We start from the raw sequence: 16,671 nt of genomic DNA, 5'->3' as shown, positions 1-16,671 counted from the left end.
TATTGTATTTTTTCTATTCAAATTTTCTTTAATTTGTATACTCTGCCTTTAGTGTAAGTTTAAAATAAATTTAATTTACAATACAAATTGTTATGAAGAACCGTCTTTTAAAATGAAAAAAATGTAGTGTAACTGCACACTTATTCGGCAGGGATTTAGAATACTTCAAATAGACATTTAAGATACGTCAAGTAGGGATAAACAATGTGTTAAATAGGTGTTTTTAACATGCAGAACTTGTGAAGTAGGTGTTATGTGCTGTAGGTATTTAGGTTGTTTGTTGTAAGGGTTTAAGTCATACACTATAGGTGTTTAGGTTATTTGCTGTAGATTTTTTTGTTATATGCTTTTGGTATTTTTGTTATGTGATATAGATGTTTAGGTAATTTAAAGTAGGTATTTATATTATCTGTTGTAAATGTTTATATCATGTGCTGTAGGCGTTTAGGTTATTTAATGTAGAAATTTATGTTATATGTTGAAGGTGTTTATATGTCTACTTCAGTATGCAAAAATATTTACTATAACCAGTTCGAAATGCCTACATTAACTATTCAAAATGTCTACTTTAGTATGCAAAAAGACCTTTTAAAACTAAAATAAATGCCTTCTAAAACTAGTTCACAATACCTACTAAAATTTGTAGTAGGCATTTTTTGATATGCGTGCACATAATGTGTATTTGTAAATTGGGTTGGGCTTCAGGAGCTGTCTTTCAAAAGACCTATTGAATCTATAACATATAGAAGTAATATTTAGAGTAAACATTTCCTTAATCTTCCATTCACAAATATATACTCATTAGTCTCCACTCCACTTAATTACAGTTCTTAAATCACTCTTTAAATTTAAAGTCAAAGCACACTTTTTTAGTGTAAAAACCTATTTATGTATTTATTATCAAATTACATCAATAAACAAGCTGAGAATTGCAAAATAATAATCATGTTGAGTTTAATTTTTAATTTCACCAAGTAGATGGAGCCTTTTAATACTTATTATTACCAAGAGGCAAATACTATGCAACACTAAAACAAACTCCTAAAATGTATTTCATATACAAATTCATAACAATTAATATGTTCTACTTAATGCGAATATGATTATGGACATCAGTCCAATATCTCGTACAAAGTCAGGGTTGGGTATCAACAAAAATTGGGCAATATGGTAAATCTTAAACTAATCCCACATTCTCTTTTATGGGCACCAACGATTCATGCATTTTTGCATTCAAACAATAAAAAGCCAAGATTTAGGGACAATATGACCCAATTAAGTATTAACTATGTTGCACGACAGTTCCAGTCCCCACTTAAACTTTTCTTTTTTCGATAATTGAGGCACAATCACCCAACAAAGATCATTCATGATTCAACAATGGCTTTCCAGATCAATTGTGGGCCTAACCCACATTCCCTATCTAATCTACACCATCTGATCAAATCACAGAATATTCATCATGGTGGGTTATGCTTTAGAGAGGTATACCTGTGATTGGATTATGGTTTTACCAATCTTGAACCCAGGAATTACTGTGAATGCTAGACATGGTTCTGTCTCTGGTAAGAACGCCTCATCAGAGACGCTATCCATGTATACATCGGAAAATCGACACATTTTCTTGAACTGAAATATCGTAGCGACTGGATCGAAAGAGTATGCTAAGCAATGTAGGAGCCATACTCTCTTTGACATTTCTGCAAATGTGCTGAAGAAAGTAGTTTCTGGGTACTCACCAGACTTCACAAGGTTTCTTTGGGTTAGATCTCCAAAGAAGGATGACTCCATTTTTGGGTGCACTAGCCTCAAGTATTTGGCTCGGCAGAACTTCCCAAATGTTGATTTCGGTTTCTGGCACAGATAATCTTTTGCTTTAACAGACTTTAGTTCTGTGAATCTCTCAAAAAACAGCCTTCGACAATGCTTGTGTTCGGGTAAAGATTCATTAGTAAGCACAAAGTTGGGAATGTGGAAACTATCGAACATTTCTTTACTTACGTATGACTCGAATGCGAAGCATATATGCTCTTGCTTACAGTACGAAACACCAGGATGGATAACATTGGCTGCAGCCTCTAAATTCCACCCAACAGACTGCATTTCCTTGACCATTAGCTTTACGAAAGTTCGAATGGATCTTACAGTATGCCGAAGAACAGGAACGAAATGGTGAGGACTTAGACCCGACATATGAAGGTTGTCGAGAACAGAGAGTGAGCCACTAGCATTCAATCGTTTTTCGAGTAACCAATTCTCTTTCTTGCATTCCTCTAGTTTCTCCTTCAGGAATGTGATTTCCGACTCTTTCAGCTTAACCTCATATTCCAATTTCTTCCCTGTTATTTCATATGTTTTAACCATATTCTTCTGCTCTTGCAAGTCATATGTAAGTAAACTCTTCTCAGGAAATGAATCAAACTGTTTCTTCAAAAAACATCGTTTCACCTCCGCCAAAGTTTTCAACTCCGATACCACCATCTCATCAGACGATTGGATTGCTTCTGCATCATACGGAGACTGTGCAAATTGTAACCGTGCGTATGCAGCTTTGATACTCGAAATACTGGCAAATATTTTACCAAGAACAGATTTGCGGGCAAGCCTATTTGCAATTTCTTCATCTTCTTTCTCACCCAACTTGCAATGAACATGAACAAAATCAGCCTTAACTTTATCTTGAGGCTTCGATGATCGAGTTTTTTCATGCGGCTTCATCTCCTTTATCTTGTCTTGTGGTTTTACACCCTGGATTCTGTCTTTCGTTTTCACCTTCTGCAATCCATCAGATGGAGTAATACCAGTGATTGCACGAACATGGAGAACTTTGGAGATTGCTCGAGCAATCCGACTCTTACTTGGGGTTGTTGCTGGTCGCTTAACAGAATCCATCTGAAAAAACAGTGGAAACTAAGAAATAGTTTATTCAAGTAGTTTCAATTTGCAGAATAGTAATGGGGAAGAAAACCATAAGAACACAGCACAGATGTAATGATTATAGTTTAAGAATATTTATCAGAAAAGAAAAGTAAGATTTGCTTTAACTCATGGATCTAAGCCATTATTCAACATATACTTACTTTATTTTTTGCCTTTGAGGATGCACAATCACCACAAATGCTTTCCTATAAAGAATAAAAAGAAAGAAACACTAAACAATGCTTACTAAGTACATAATCAAAGGTACTGTAAACCTCCTAAAATAAGCCATATGATCAACCTAAAAACACCAGAATGCCTTGATCAGGATGTGACACAACCTAACAGAAATATTCTATGATAAAAATACGCACATTAAATTTTTATCCAAACATTATATCAAGCACTCTGCACACATGGCAAAATATCGGGCCAAATGTAGCTATTAAAAATACGGAAAAATTGACATTAATAATATAACCTTTCACCCATCTGCAGTGAATAATCCTAACGTAGAATTATCTTTTACTTCTTCCGTTTTGAAATACTCTCTACACAACGATTATTAACACTATTCATCGTTCAAGTTTATTTTATATATTGCGGTTATATTGCGGTTAACATATAAGAAAAATATAGTCAAGTGGAATCTTGTTTGAAAATCGAATCGCATACTTTATTAATATTAACTTTTTATAATTTTTAGATCTGTATAATTCAATATACACATCATCAAAATAACACATTGGATTGCGTAAAAAGTCAAATGTGATAATATAGTGGAACGAAGGAAGTAGTAAACTAACATTTGCCCTTAGTTTGCTGTTAACATACTAATAGGGTATCCTGATAGCAAGCTAAGAGAAAAGGTTGAATTTATTAGAAAATAAAAGGGTATATTGGAAATAAATTAAGAGCAAATGTTAGGATCAAAAATAATCAAAAGGTGGAATTATTCACAACGGGTAAATAAAAGGTTGGATTATTAATGTCAACATACTAATAGGGTATACTGATAGCAAATTAAGAGAATATGTTGAATTTATTAGAAAACAAAAAGGGTATATTGAGAATAAATTAAGAGCAAATGTTGGATTAAAAATAATCAAAAGATGAAATTATTCACAACGGATAAATAAAAAGTTGAATTATTAATATTATTTTTTCTTAAAAAAAATGATCCAATGCTTCCTGGTCAAGATGAATCCGTTATGTGAAAAGGAGGAAACTGAGTTTTAAGTTTCCAAGAACAGACATAGTTTGAAAAGGTAATAATATAAAACTTCAGAGAAGCTCCAGCATGAGGACAAGTTGAGCACACTTCGTTCACTGTCAGTATTGTCTATTGCACAACGTAGCAAACAAAGTTTATTATATTATATGTATCTCACGAATCCTTGAGCTGTGTGTTCATAAAAAAGAACAAAGCCACAGTTTAGGAACATACAGAGAATCCTATGGAAGTAATTCTAGGATCAGTTTATTTTAATGTGAGAAGCATATCCAAGAATATTAGATTGAATTAAAAAGCAATATAGCCTCAGAGAATATCAGCCTAACTTCAACAATGCTTATATAGCTATATGTAGATCTAGCAAAATGGTCGGTCAGATCAGATCATTTTATTATTGGGTTATATACAGGTTCATTTGTATTTGATTGACCAGTTCCGGCAGCATAGCGTAGAAACAAGGCCGCATAGCATCGCATTGGCCACGATGTAAAGGTTTCCAAAGCATTTGAATCGATATTTCATGCGTTGTAAAGGTGTAAAAGAACGCGTTTTGAGCTGTATCAAGGGATATCTTATGATTCGACCGATATTTAGGCGTTATGATAACCGCATCACTCCCGTTACCAAACCACCGTTTCGTTACTATGATCATGACTGTTACCGCATTTTTACACGGGTCAATATAGCGGGTCAAGAATTTTGATATCTATTTTTTACTTATTATAGAACTTTTCAAAGTAAATGAAAAGGTTTTTTTATAAAATTATTTTTTTTTCATAAAACAATATATTAACATTCAATTTCTGAGACTCACAAGAGAAATGTTAACCAGAAACACAAAAATTGATTGATAATACAATGGGTGTGTACTTAAATAGGGCAATGAAACTCAAAAAATTGGCAAATTTCTTTAGAAAATGTAACAGAACGTTTTACTTTATCTCAAGTATCCGCATAAGATTGTGTGGGGTCCTTGATACTCGGGCATAGACGATACTTGACACTTCAATCTTTGGTTCACAATCTTGAAATTTTTTTTTATAAAATAGTCAAGTTGATCAGACTTAAACACGTATTTGTGTTCAACATGAGCATTAAAGTTCAAGTAACTTAACCAAAAGAAACAAGTTTAAATAGGTCGAGTTGAGAAATAGTCGTTTTAGCCTGCTTCTTTTCGCTGTGAAGTCATGTTCATGTGCATCATGTCACAAGTCAACATTTTCTAGATATTAGCCACTATTTTCATGTGTTTCAGATCAAAACTAATCAAGTCTACTCATATGCATATGTTACATTTTAATATGAAAGTAAATTGCAAGAGGAAAACCAGTATTGTGAAGCTGGATTTAATGACTGAACCAAAGAGATATTTAGAGTACCCTGCATCCCAATTCCCAAACTAGTGAGACAAGTTGAAACTTGAAAGTGACTTATATTCTCCTGTCAAAAATGATACTCCTAATTGATACTCTTATCCTATATTTAGACTAATAGGAGTAATTAGTTTGAACTATATTTGTCCCAATCCAACAAGCAATAAAACCACTTCACGGAAGAAATGATTATAAGACCTCCCAACCAATTTCAACCTTACTTACTCCTATTAAATAGCATTTCTGTTGTACTCTATGTCACTTGGATTTTCCATTTTGCTTTACGTACCGTGTCCGATCTTTGATGCTTGGACAATAGTATGACACGTTGACACTTTATTTTAGGTATAAAATTAAATATTTAGACGTATCTGACACTTAGACACGTACCAGTATCCGACTTCAGTACCCGACCTAATAGTTAAACAACCGATTTTTGGCCAATAGCTGCCTAATAACTATTTAATTTGCCAATAATCCATTGTAATTTACTACTAACATTGAGATTCTCCCTCCAATTTATTATTACAGTAAGAAATTCACAGTCATATTGTTTGATAAATAGTGCTCCTAAAAAGCTAAGATGAGCAGTACACCTCTGCATCCACCTTTCACATTTTTCGGTACTCATGTGTCATGCACAACTTTATTTTTGGATGTTATACAACTTTGTCTGATTGTTTCATGAATTAGATATCTTTAGAATTCTTTAATGATGGACATAATTACTTTTATCATTTACATATATGTTTGAGAATGTTAAAAGAAGAGGGTTATTTTTTATAATTTTTAGTACTTTTTCGTGCATATATTATTTAATTTCTTGAAATATTTAATTAACTCCGTCTCATTGAATTTGTTATATCTTTTCAAAAATGATTTTACACTTTCACCAATTTTTATTCAAATGTTTAATATTTTCTTCTTCAATCATTCCAAATACACATTTTAAATAATTTTTTATTTTATTTTCTTTAACATAAAAATAAATTGAAAATATAAATTTATTCTAATAGATTAATCAATAAAAGCACATGATTTGTAAAGGAGATTAAAAGAAATGATATGAAATTTATTGTTATATTTTAAAATTTAGACATTTTCCTGAGGGATCGTCTTTATAAAAGACGGCTATCTCAGACCTAGCCCAAATGCCCAACAATTAAAAAAAAAAGAAAAACCTAAAAACTGACACATGCGTTTAAACATATTTAAAGTTGGAGTTATAACCTATTAAAGTTGGTATTATAACCTATTGAAATTGGTATTTGGAGTTGGTGTTTTAACCTACTAAATTATTGTTTTAACCTTAAATTATTAACCTATTGAAGTTGGTACTATAACCTGTAACAGTAGATATTTTTAACCTATTGAAGTTGATATTTTAACCTGTTGTAATTGGTTAAAATGCCAACTTTAAAAATCAACTTCAACGAGTTAACATACCAACTTCAACAGGTTAAAATTCAACTCTATTAGGTTAAAATGCCAACTTTAACAGATTATAGTACCAACTTTGAAAACTTCATGTTAAAACAACAATTTAATAGGTTAAAATACCAATTTTATTAGGTTACAATACTAACTCTAATAGGCAGGGGCGGAGCAAAGTATTCCGAGGCCCGATTTATTTTTCATAAATTTCTAACCTTGGGGCCTTTTATAATCGAAAGAGATTTTCTTAAACTAAAATAAAAACTCAACGCATTTTCTATCTACGTTAATATTTATTTTATAAAAATAACTCAATTAATTTGTTAAAAATTAAATATTCATCTCTAATATCAAGAAGGAAGAGAAAAAAAGTAATGGGTCAATAAAAAATAATAAAAAATGTAAAGTTTAAAAGAATGAAAAATTAAGAAATATAAGGTTGATTATTTTTAGTGATTATTGATGTTTAATAAATGGGTGAAAAATAAATGATGTAAGAGAAGATGTAAAGAGAAGATGTAAGGGGTTAAAAAAGGAATACTTTGCAAATAGAAAAATGTAATTAATAAGATTTGATCCTATTAACATTAATACAATAAAGCTCTCACCAACTACTCTACCTTATTAATAAGATTTGATCCTATGAACATTAATATGATTTTTTCTATATGGGGCCTTTTAGGTTTTGGGGCCTATGCGATTGTGCACCTCGAACCCCCTTAGAATCGCTTCTGCTAATAGGTTATAATACCAACTTCTATAAGTTATAACACCATCTCTAATAGGTTAACAACTTGAAGTTAAAATAATTTAATAGGTTAAAATGCCAACTTCAAATACGAACTTTAATACGTTATAATACCAACTCTAATAAGTTATAATACCAACTTCAATAAGTTATAACATCAACTTCAAATTGGTTACACAGCACGCGTTATTTTGTAGTTGTCTTTTTTAGTAATAATAAATCGATGCATTTGAAATGCGTCTTTTATAAAAATCATTTCAAGTAAGAATTTGTGTTTAAAATTTACCAAAATAAAATGACACTGTCACCTATTATCTTTTGATTTTTTATCATGCAACTATTCCTTCCACATACAGTATCATCATCCACAATCAAAACTGAATTTGACTCTTTAAAAAAAAGGCCAAAAACACAGTTCTACTTCCACCCCATTTCATTTTTCTAAAACGAGCCATCCCAGTGGATAGATCAGTGGATGAAAAGCGTTACATTAGGAGAAAAGAATGAGGTAGTCCAGTCAGAAGCGAGTAAGCAGGGGTGAAACTACACTGTGGCGGGGCTCTATCCTTGATCCAAACACGTACAGTATTGTATTTTAACTTGGTACCCTGCCCTTACTAATTTATAATACTCCATCCCCTAATTTTAAAATGAGACCTTCTCATGATGAGACGAGTCCATATAATAGTCTATTTCCTTAATTGATTATTTTACGATCATAAGTAATCATTTTAAGGTTATAAGTAATCACTCTAAGATTATAAAAAGTAATTATATTAAAATTACAAATATCACTTTAACGTTATATGTGATCATTTTAAAACAAAAGATATATATTGAGTCAGCCTAATAGAAATGGCCTCACCTTGAAATCATCTCATTTAAGAATTAGTATACTACATAACCTTTAAAGCTTATCAAAGTAATAAAAATATATTTTAAGGTATTTGGTTCAAATCTTTGTAGAAACCATCAATCCAATGTTTTCTTATATTTTTTCCAAACTAATAATTTTACAAACATAAGAGTACAATAACTGCTATTCTCTAACGGCTAATTACCTTCTTCCTCCTCAACGGCTAAACAAACCCCTCCACCTCACCGCTGCTCCCACCTCCACCCTCACCCCCCCTTTCTTTCCTCCTTCTCAGTTGCAGGTGCAGGTGCGGAATCCGTCACCACCATAGTTAAGTAGCGACATCATGCCGGCATCCTCATCCCCACTCTCGATGGTTCAACCTAGACAGTTTGGGGAAGGTATTTCGACCGGCGTTCAACTAGTAGAAAGAGTGGTACCCGTCCGTGAGTCTTCTTGCCTTTGTTGTTTTTCGTTTTTTCCTGCAATTTATTCTTTGGAGTCCGTGAGCGAGTGTTCTGCTCTGTATAGTGGGTGTAGTAGTGCCTCAGCTTTGTTCTTCATTTCCTAGTTTTATTAGTGCAATAGTAGATTTGTTTGGTGACCTTGGTCTTTTGTGTGTGTCTTCGTAGTTTTTGGTCTTGGTTTTGTTGTTGTTTTTTGTGTTGGTTTTTTGTTTTTTGTTTTTTTGTTGTTTAGTTCTATCTATCCCTTTATTTATTATTAGTCTATCTTTTTAATGTGTGTCTCTATTCTAATCTTTGCGAGGTCTTGGCTTGATTGTGTTCGAGTTAACGGCGTCACCAAACTTTAAGATCTTGTCTGATCCACGAATTATCAAGTATAGAGTTAAGGCAGACTTATGGTAACCTAAGGTCGGGTCAAAGGAGGGGGGCAAAGGGGGCAACATAAGTAGAATGTTGAAGAGTGGGGATTTAAAACATAGGCACCCTACAAGCCAAGTCGTTGGAGTTGGCGACTAAACTTTCTAAATACAAGATTCAGGTGGCTTGCGTTCAGGAACCTTGGTGGAAGGGGCAAAAAGCAAGCGTTTTAAAGGGTTATAAGCTATGGTATGCAGGTTTGGATGGGAAACGAAGTGGAGTCGGTATTCTTGTAGCTAATGATATCCTAAAGCAAGTGGTAGAAGTTAGGAGTGCAATGATAGAATTATGCTAGTTAGAATAGTAGTGGGAGAAGAGGTCATATCAATCATTAGTGCATATGAGCTGCAAGTTGGGCTAGATGAAGTGAAACGTGAGTTTTGGGATAACTTGGTTGGCCTTATAGATACCATTCCTGCCGGTGAAAAAGTTTTTATAGGTGGAGATTTCAATGGACATAGGTAAAGAGGCAGTTAACTATCACTCACTTCATGGCGGTTTTTGTTATGGTGGAAGAAACGAGAGTGGAGAGATGTTGCTTGAGTTTGCGTTAGCAAAGGAGTTGGTTATAGCAAACTCGATCTTTAGAAAGAATGATGGGAACTTGATTACGTACAAGAGCGGTGAGCATGCAACTCAAATTGACTACTGTTTAATACGAAAGGATGTCAGAGTTCGTGCCTAGACTATAAGGACGTGCTGGGTACAGAGATGCCCACCCAATATAGGTTATTAGTACTAGTGTTTCGGATGAGAAGAAGGTAAAGGTCAGGCAAACGATCATGTAGGGTAGACTTAAAGGGATATGGTCGCAACCTTATCCAACAAGATCAAGACGTCGGGTTACACAAGTATATTAGACGATGCAAATCAAATAGGGTGTCGACGGGGAAACCAAAGGCGTACAAAGAGTCGTGGTGGTGGAACGAAGAAGTGCAACAAAAGATAAAAGATAAAAATAGGAGATTCAAAGAACTTATGGCTTGCATGGAGGAGGAGGATAACATACATAAGAAGGGAAAGTATAAAGAAGAAAAAAAAGGCGGCAAAGAAAGCAGTAGTGGAGCCAAAAGATCGTGTGTTTGAAGCCTTTTATCAAGAGCTTGATACCAAAAAGGGGGAGAAGTATATTTTTAAGTTGACAAATGCAAGATATAGGTAGAAGAAGGACTTAGGGACAGTGAAGTTCACTAAGAATGAAGATGGACGAGTACTCCCTAGACAAAAGGACATCAAGATGAGATAGCATCAATAATACTAGGGGTCTAAAGGAGGAAATTCAACAAACTTCGGACATCGAAAGAACACAGGATCACAGGTCGATTATCGATATTACCACGGCGGAAGAGTAGAAGCTCTCAAAAAGATGGAGGGATCAAAGGCAGTTGGACCTGATAACATTCCAATTAAGGTATGGAGGGGTTTAGTAGAGGAGGACATTCATTGGCTTACTAACCTTTTTAATGTCACCTTGAGGTCTAGTAAGATGCCAGAAGAATAGAGGGTTAGCACACTTATCAAACTGTTTAATAACAAGGGCGATGCACAAGTATGCGGAAACTATAGAGGAATCAAAATTCTAAGCCACACTATAATGCTGTGAAAAAGAGTGATTGATAAAAGAATTAGACGAGAGACGGTGATTAGAGAGAACCAACTCGGATTCATGCCGAGAAGATCAACCACAGAGGCAATTCATCTTTTGAGGAGACTGATAGAAAAGTATAGGGAGCGAAAGAAGGATTTGCTTCTGGTGTTCACTGACCTGGAGAAAGCATATGATAGCATACCACGAAGCATTATTTGGAATAGCCTCAAGAATAGAGGTATTTCACGAATGTACATTGAGGTAATACAGTACATGTATGACAAATTGTCGACTAACATTCATACAATACACCGGTGGGTATGACAGAATCCTTCCCAATTAAAGTGGGATTGCATCAGGGATCAACACTAAGTCTTTTCATTTTTACGATCATTCTAGAGGAAATCTCTAAATCCATCTGGGAGACCGTACCATGGTGCATACTTTTCGTCGAGAATATAGTTTTGGCCGCAGAAACCAAGAAGGAGGGTAATAGTAAATTGAAAGAGTTGAGGAAAGCCGTTTGAAGACAAAATACTTGCAATGCGATTTTAATGGGATAGATTCAATAGGGGAGCCAGAGGTGACCATAGGGGGAGAAGTTGTTGCATATACGTCCAAGTTCAAATATTTAGAATTGGTGATTCAGAGTTATGGGGAGATTGATGGAGACGTTACTAATCGTATACAAGCGAGTTAGCTTAAGTGGCGAGCAACAACCAGGGTGCTTTGTGATAAAAAGTTTCATAGGCGATTAAAAGGTAAATTTTATCGCGTTGCAATTAGACTGGCTTTCTTGTATGGGACAGAATGTTGGCCCGTAAAGAAGGTTTTCAAACAGAGGATGGAAGCAGCAGAAATACGTATGCTAAGATGCATGTGTGGTAATATTATGATTGATAGGATAAGAAACCAGAAGTTCAAGGAGAAGTTAAAAGTTGCACCTCTCTCCGCAAAGATGTGTAAGAATAGGTTGAGATGGTTTGAACATGTGCAGAGAAAGACCCATGACGACCCAGTGAGAAAGATCGAATGCATCATAGTGAAGAGCAAGAGAAATTGAGGAAAATCTAGGAGAACATGGGAGGAACAGATTAAAAGTGACTGCATTAACTTTTCCTCTCCAAAGACCTGACCAGGGATAGAAGCAATTGGCGGCGCCTTATACGCGTCTTAGATTACTAAACCTATCCCTCTTACCCCACCGTTTGCTATTGTTCATTGCCTTTACTCATCACTCTTTACCTCATTTCCTTTTATCTTTATTTTTAGTTATTTGTACGTATTCTATTTTTATGTATTTTTAGTTATGTGATTACTATTCATCGTCAACATGGGTTGTAAGTTGCAGGCTTCTGAATAGTTACAGATTTCTCTCTCTTCGAAGACCCTTCTCGAGTTGAGGGACTCTTTGACCGAACTCTCCTCTATAGGTATGAGTTGTTATCTTTCTTCCCTCCCTAGACCCCGATTATAGTTTTCTATGTGCGGGATACATTGGGTATAATGATGATGATGAATAATTTTAAAAATGTTTTTTCATAAATTATACAAAATTCTTCCATTTTAAAACAAAAATTAGGATTCTAACTTATTTTTATTTATTAATTTACTAGTGTATTGGCTATTTAGTTTCTCAAATTAAAATACTCGCTTTTGCCCCTGCCAGTAAGTGATTGTAGCCGTTGCAGAGGTGGCTATTCCTGTGATTGGAGTTGAAATAGTGTTTGAGTCATAAATAAAAACATGGTTATTAAAAAAGTTTGCTTTATAACGGATTTTGAGTTTATTTTTCCATAAACTCATACAATAATCCATGATTAAAAACCATATAGTAACCAAAACAGGACCCAACCTAACATTCACCTAAATCCGACAAACCGGAAATTTTAACCCGTCACCCCAAAACAGCCCCACTCGAAAAACCAGAAAAATTGGGTTAAACCCGACCAAGTCCCAAACAAGACCGCTTTAACCCATTTTTAATTCCGCATCATATATTAGTCTTTTTTAGTATAATAATAACTAGTTAAACCAAAGCAATAACTGCAACCAATATTATTACTCATTTTTTAAACTTTAAAAGGGGCCTGAAAAAACGTAATGTAAAACAAAAAATTGTTGAACCTTCCCAAATACAAACGTTCCAAAAGGCCAAAAGCACCCATTTAATACACTTTCCTTTTTACTCATTTTTATTTTTATATTTTACCATATTTTTTTAATTTCATCCATAGGAGCAGGATCAGGTAAAAACAACTAAATTGGTGAAAACTAAAATCAGACTGATATATACATTATTGCAACAGGTGTATATATTATCTTATACGGTATACATATTTTTATGAAAGAAAAAGTCCATATTATTTACAAAAATGTCATCCGAATATATACACTTTTTAAGCATTTATATACACCTTTTCGAAAATATTCAATTATTTACAAAATTATCGTCGAAATATATACCATATTTAAGTTATGTACACCTATTTTCAGTTTTTCCTATTTTAATTGTGATCTAAAACCCTCATCCATATACTAATTCAAAAGGGACCGAATAGTAAAAAAAAAAAAAAAAAAACTCAAAACATGCATGCAAATAATGCAAAAAATGCAAATTCAAGTCCGTCAATTGTGACCCCGTGTGACCCACTTCTGCATTAATAATAACAAGGACCACCTCACAAATTCGTCAGGTATTCCTTGCTCCTTTTTTTTTCTCTGTTCTTTTAAACCTTTTTTTTTTACATTTCAAATTTCTTACATTTTATTTTTCTTAAAAGATTCCTTATCCCTCACATAATTAATTTTATTTTTTCAGTTATTTTGGTTATAACTCGTTATTTAAATTCGAGTCTATTCCCATTATATTGCTCAAAAAAATAATAATTCCCACTTTGCATTATGTGGGAAACTATTTCCCACATTACCGTCCACGTCAGATTTTTTTTTTTTTTTTTTTAATAAAACCACTACCTGAAATGGCGGTTTTGTTAAGAGATTTGAACTAAACCGCTACTTGAAATGGCGTTTTGTGGATTTTAATTTTTTTTTTAAAAAAAAAAAAAATAGTAAACCGCCACTTGAAGTGGCGGTTTTTTAGTAGTACAAAACAATATTTTTTTTTTTAAATAAAAAGTAAGATAACCGCCACTTCAAGTGGCGGTTTTGTAGTAGTACAAAACATTATTAAATTTTTTTTTTTTAAAAAAAAAAAAAAAGTAAGCAAACCGCCACTTCAAGTGGCGGTTTTATATCAGTACAAAACAGCATGTCATTTTAATTTTTTTTAAAAAAAAAAAATTAATAAGCAAACCGCTACTTCATGTGGCGGTTTAGTGCTTAAGGCAAACCGCCATCTCAAGTGGCGGTTTTGTCTGAAAAAAAAAAAAAAAAAAATTCTGACATGGACGGTAATGTGGGAAATAGTTTCCCACATAATGCAAAGTGGGAATAATTTTTTTTTTGAGCAATATAATGGGAATAGACTCTTTAAATTCTCATCAATAAACTAAACTTACGTTTCATCTCATTCATAGTACAGTTTTTCTATTTCTTATAATAAAATAAAGTATATACTCTCTTTATTCCTTAATGAAGTTTTCATATGGAATATTCATGGGAATTAAAAAAATCAAACTTTTTAAATAAAAAATATATTATTTTATTAAATAATAAATTTGATGGAGAAAAAAATATTAAATATAAATATTAAAAGAAAGTTCATAAAAAAAATATGAAGACTACAACTAATGAAAAAAATATTTTATAAAATTAGTGAAAAACATATAAAAACCATAATAAATATTAAAATATTAAAAATTAAATTTGTGAAAGAGAGGTAGAAACCACAAAAGTTATTAAAAAATAAAAAGATTATATTTATTCAAAATTTATGATACAAATAAAAAAAATTTATATAACAACAAATAAAACTCCCATAGTATTAAATAAACACTTGTTAAGAAATGGAGGGCGTCACTTTTACTCATTTTTTTATTCAATTATTTTAACTTTATTTATACTAATCTAGTCCGGTTTCTCCTCCTACATCCGATTATTTACAATTTACATCATATTTTGTCAAAATCACGTGAATTTCAAAGAAAACCAAAAAAATTCTTACATCTATGGCCTACCGTTGGATCCATTTCACTACAGTCAAGATTCATCTTGTGAATAAAAATATCTGCTTTAAAATCAATCACCATACTACAATTACAACCAAAAGAAGTTCCTGATCTTGCTAGGAGGCAACACCATTTCTTGATGTGCGGTTAGGATTGGTACTCATCCCAAAGTATTAAATTTGGCGTATGAACAAGATATTGGTAATGCAAATAAATCCAAAATTATATGCTGGAACTCAAAACAAATTTCTTAACAATAAATATACTAAAAAAATGGTCCTTTCACTTACAAAATAGCGATAAATAAACCACGTGAATTCTTGGCTCAGCTGTAGAGCATTTTAAAGTGAACGCAGGACCTCTTTTTGTGTTTCTATTGCAGGGTTCCCTGCAGCTAAGAAACAAAAACAACAATTCATCAGCTACAGCTTTAACCCTATGAAACTTACCTCTAATTCAATTTAACAACATATCTACTCCTACCATAAATTTAAAAATTACACTAAGAAATGAAATGAAGTTTTTATTGACTATTTTAAAAATATAAGGCTTTGATTTTTCAATATTTTTACGTTATTATTCTATATTAAAAGAAAATCGACGGCGAAGGAAATACCTAGTAAGCATTAAATTAAAAATCAAAAAAATTCAAAGCGGACTAGTCGGACTGATGATAAGTGTAAACAGATACTCTTATTACTAGTCAATAGAGTTGATCAATGCCAGAATAATTGAAGAAAAATGTAAGGCAGTAGAAAGAAACGGCAGGGTTGCAATGTCGCTAATTTTAAAGAGATAAGATTATTCGCTGTCGAAAGTTGGTAAAGTTGTCGATTGTAATGCGCGACAAAAGAATCAACAAACTTTAATGTGAGATTTCTCATCAAAACTGAAAACACGAACCTTTCAACAACCCCGAAAAATTGATGAAATTAGGTCGAACTTCGAAGATCAATCACTATAACGATTTCGAATTTTGTATCAACAAAAGATTCCAAAATTTTCGACTTCCAAGCAGAGAGGTTCTGTAGAAAAAATGGCGGAGCTCGAGGAAATTCAAAAATGGCGGAACTCGAGGAGAGAGAAAGCGCGAATTTTTTTGTTTTATTAAACAAAACAAATTTTAAAGGGGGGAAAGCTTTGAGAAAAGGAGAGAGATTGGGGAATGGAGAATTAATAAAAAGAAGTCTAGGTTTTGATTATATTATAATGAGAAAAAAGTTGGAGTTGTGTTTACCATTTTAGCCTTGAATGAAATAGATTTGACCAGTTGAAATTATTAATCGATAAATAAGATATTTAATGGTAAAATTTATTCATTAGTTGTTGACTATTGATAAAAAATATAAATAAAAAGCCAAAAGCAAATAAAAAAATAATAATAATTTTCTAGTTTTGTCTTTAAAACAAATTCACAGTTCGTATAAAAGTTATTTATCAAACATTTCTTTAGCTAAACCAACCTTAAAACAAAGTGCAAAAGGAAATCGATTGCCAAAGACCCT

At 32.8% G+C, this 16,671-nt stretch overlaps 1 protein-coding gene across 4 annotated transcripts; it reads right to left on the bottom strand.

Annotated features, from left to right (window-relative positions):
- Nucleotides 1-1,031: 1,031 nt before the first annotated feature.
- On the bottom strand, nucleotides 1,032-16,345 carry LOC130817584 (protein GRAVITROPIC IN THE LIGHT 1). Of its 4 annotated transcripts, none has more exons than XM_057683377.1 (4): nucleotides 16,070-16,345; nucleotides 15,457-15,560; nucleotides 3,081-3,125; nucleotides 1,032-2,910 (listed from the first exon to the last, which is right to left on the bottom strand). In XM_057683377.1, exon 4 carries the CDS (start codon nucleotides 2,890-2,892, stop codon nucleotides 1,471-1,473), a length of 1,422 nt encoding a protein of 473 aa, XP_057539360.1. In that variant the 5' UTR covers nucleotides 2,893-2,910; nucleotides 3,081-3,125; nucleotides 15,457-15,560; nucleotides 16,070-16,345; the 3' UTR covers nucleotides 1,032-1,470. The 4 variants fall into 4 exon arrangements, with proteins under 4 accessions (XP_057539360.1, XP_057539359.1, XP_057539361.1 ...); XM_057683376.1 differs by having other exon boundaries at nucleotides 1,032-2,892; XM_057683378.1 differs by lacking the exon at nucleotides 3,081-3,125.
- Nucleotides 16,346-16,671: the final 326 nt, after the last annotated feature.

This window comes from Amaranthus tricolor, chromosome 7 (genome assembly GCF_026212465.1).
Source record: "Amaranthus tricolor cultivar Red isolate AtriRed21 chromosome 7, ASM2621246v1, whole genome shotgun sequence".
Lineage (NCBI taxonomy): Eukaryota > Viridiplantae > Streptophyta > Magnoliopsida > Caryophyllales > Amaranthaceae > Amaranthus > Amaranthus tricolor.
This window is presented reverse-complemented; position numbering and strand designations above follow the sequence as displayed.

Bases quoted from the DNA above. Each gene is read 5' to 3' on its own strand.
- LOC130817584 (XM_057683377.1), bottom strand. From the start codon at position 2,892: ATGGATTCTGTTAAGCGACCAGCAACAACCCCAAGTAAGAGTCGGATT.